Consider the following 3,375-nt stretch of genomic DNA (forward strand, 5'->3'; position numbering starts at 1 on the left):
ATGTTAGTTTAATACATAAATATAAAACCATTTTAAGTTTAAAAAGCTTATTCGAAGTGGTCTCCAATGGCTGCAATACAGTCCTTTAAACGTTGAGGCCAGCTATCAATAGAAGCACGCACTCTTTCCATGGGAAAAATTTTCACTGCCAATCGTACGGATTGTTTTAGGGACTCCAAATTGTGGACGGCCAGATCTTTTTCTGTCACAAACAGAGGAGGTCGCATTGCACCTATTAATAGTCCGGTACACAAACATTTTACTAATACCAAGCGTATGGAGAGTTTTAAAAATTGCATTTGGCTCCATACCTACTTTGTGTAATGCAATCACAGCGATTCGGTTCTCTTTATCACCCCACTCCATTTTAATATCGCAAAATATTGTACAATGTATTGGCACCAAAATGAGAAAACTCAATGAGCAATCATATAAAAATGACAGATTCCAAATTCAAATGTAATATTTTGTTTATTTTTAATTATAACAGTATTTATGGCCAGACTAAGTAGTATAAATTATGTACATAGTGTATGTTTTCTAAGAGAAAATAATACTTTCAAATGAATTCACAAAAAAATTCTGTAATTGTTTTTTCTCATAGCAGCTCACAATACGTTAGTAACTATATTTTGCTACCTACCAAATATAAATAACTAGTCGTGGCCTAAAAGATATGAAGCCCGCGCTTCGGTGTAATCGTGTCAAGCGATGTCAATTTGCCAGTGTTCGATTCTCGCGGACAGGTACAAATTTTCCATAGAAATACGTAGGTACTTAACGCATGCTCACGAATAACATCCACGATGAAGGAGTAACATCGTTTAACGAAAATGAAATCAGCAAAAACTTTAATACCTGTTATTATAAAGAAAATTGACTTAGACCTCAAATCACAAACAACCGCCAACTTGAAATAAGATTGGCCGCGAATTTGTTCAAGTCTACGCAATAAATATGTGTAAAGACGTGTGTGTGACGAAGTGTAGGTACGTTTAATAATTTTTTGGTACAGTATACTGAAGTTATGTGCTTAAAAACTTGTTATTATCAGATAACGAACAGAATGATCATACCTGTTTTTACATATAATATATATTGTATCTAAAGATAGGTAGGTAGGCAGCGACGTACTCCTTTAAGATAACTTGAAAAACAGGTTTAATTAAATAACGATAGGTTCTTTGTTCTCGGCTTGAATATTGTTGATCATGGTGAATCCGAGAATTCTGCAAGACTCGATAAATTTGCAAAAAACAAAATTCCTTTTTATTAAATTAATAAATTGTATAATATTATTATGCAATATGCAATAAATAAGTGTTTTTTAAATCATACTATGATCATCATCAGATAAACTATTTATTTTTAAATCATCTGTTCTAGATGTAGCGTGTACTGAAAAATCATATACGCTAAAAAAGTTACAATTTAAGGAAATTTTGTAACTTAAAACAACTGTATTTACACAAGCTACTACCCAACTACCTTTTAAATTTAATAAAAACGTTAATTAAACCTTTTTATAACCGGTTTAAAACCATATTTTTAGCTAAATCGAACGATAAAATAAATAAATAAAAGAAATACAATACATTAAAAATTGAATGATTCATCGTGTACCTTACACGTGACAGTAAATTATTAATAAAAAATATAACAAGACTTAAGTCCAATTTACACGGCAAGAGGTTGTCGGTCAATTTTTGTGCCAAAAATCGCACGTTTCTATCCTATACATTAATCGCCAACTGAATATCGAAAGCCAATATAAATAATAATTATATGTTTTACTAATATTTTTGAATTAAACTATTAGTGTTTTTATTTACACTATTTACAATTTCTCGATATTTAAATAAACGAGATCTTAAAATGTTTGTTTTTAATTATTGCCAGTATCGTAAAATTGGCTTGAAACTTTTTGAATGAATGACGTTTTAGATTATTTCGCCATTCATTAAATACGGAGACGTTCCATATTCAATTTTATACAATCTAAGCTTTCGAAAGACATTCGATTTTCTTTTAATTTTCGTACCAGAAACTCTGGCTAGTGTGAAGGATCCATAAAACAAGCTTAATAAATAAATTAACTGGCCGTTTCCTCGATCCCCACCTCATATTATTTTTATATGCGGTGTCAATTAACTTTCGATGTTGGTAACATTGCAAGTTTTACGTATCCAACACGTGAGATGTGTTCGATTTCTTTGCGTAAACCGATTTTTTGTTTCTAAATTACGATACAAAAGAAAACATATAAATAGTAGACAGCGTTCTACCGCTACATTTTAGCTTGTGATATCCTTGAGGGGGGACCTGTACAAAATGCAGTGGTGTGTACTTTTTGTTTTGTTGTCACTCTTTAATTACAATGACGCAAAAGATCAAGAACTGTACAAAGTCAGTGGTGCTGATTTAATTGATCTTCTGAGAGGTTTTCCGACCGAACAAGAAGCCTTGGAGCTTGAAAGAATAAAGGGAGATAAAATACAGGCACCAGATGGGATATATTTCCAACCTGAAGATGAAGCATTGTCATTAGAAAGTGAAAAGAAGTATTTATATGTGAAGGTATAGTTCCGTTTTTTTCTTATTCATTTGTTTTCCAATTACGGCAAACCGGCTTTTAGCGATAGGCAGCGGCTTGGCTCTGCCCCTGGCATTGCTGAAGTCCATGGGCGACGGTAACCACTCACCATCAGGTGGGCCGTATGCTCGTCTGCCTAAAAGGGCAATAAAAAAAAACCCAATGGACGCTTAAAATTTAGACATTACATACATGAATAGTTCTTACCTACATTTAATGAGTATGTGGGTCTGTACGACTATTCATTCATTAGTTACGTCGTTGCTCAAATTTTAATTAGATGTTGCCCAACTTAATATATATTATATGTCATGTATATATTTAGCTATCTAGCATTCCGCATTTCAAATATGCAAAACGTGTCAATAAACCTGACATAGCGGTTTTTATGTTATTCGTGGATGAGCGTTTTTAGCAAAACGACTTCTTAGATATATATTTTGATTTTGTTTTTATCTAAATTATCTTTGTTTGATAATTACCTTTAACATTTTTGTTCCAGAGCAAAAATAATAATGATCTCGATAAGAAACTTGTAGAACCAGTTTCGCTTAAAGGACACAAAGCGTTGTGAAGATGTTATGAAAATAAGGAGCCGCCATAGACTGAGAGATATACCTAAATAAATGTAGTTTATTACGATGTTGTGACGATGGTAATCATGACTTAAATTATTGTATTTTGCATTAGCAATCTCTTATGTGATTGAGGAGATAAGATGAAGTTTTCATTGTTAAGTCTGTCTAATCCACCATTTAAATTATTAAAGATTTTGAATATCA

General features: G+C 32.2%; 1 protein-coding gene across 1 annotated transcript; it reads left to right on the forward strand.

Annotated features, from left to right (window-relative positions):
* Positions 1–1,947: 1,947 nt before the first annotated feature.
* Positions 1,948–3,375, forward strand: LOC101740428 (uncharacterized). The gene is made up of 2 exons (XM_004932319.5): positions 1,948–2,577; positions 3,096–3,375. The coding sequence occupies exons 1-2, from the start codon at positions 2,332–2,334 to the stop codon at positions 3,165–3,167; spliced, it is 318 nt and encodes a 105-aa protein (XP_004932376.1). The 5' UTR covers positions 1,948–2,331; the 3' UTR covers positions 3,168–3,375.

The sequence above is a fragment of the Bombyx mori genome, chromosome 5 (assembly GCF_030269925.1).
Source record: "Bombyx mori chromosome 5, ASM3026992v2".
Lineage (NCBI taxonomy): Eukaryota > Metazoa > Arthropoda > Insecta > Lepidoptera > Bombycidae > Bombyx > Bombyx mori.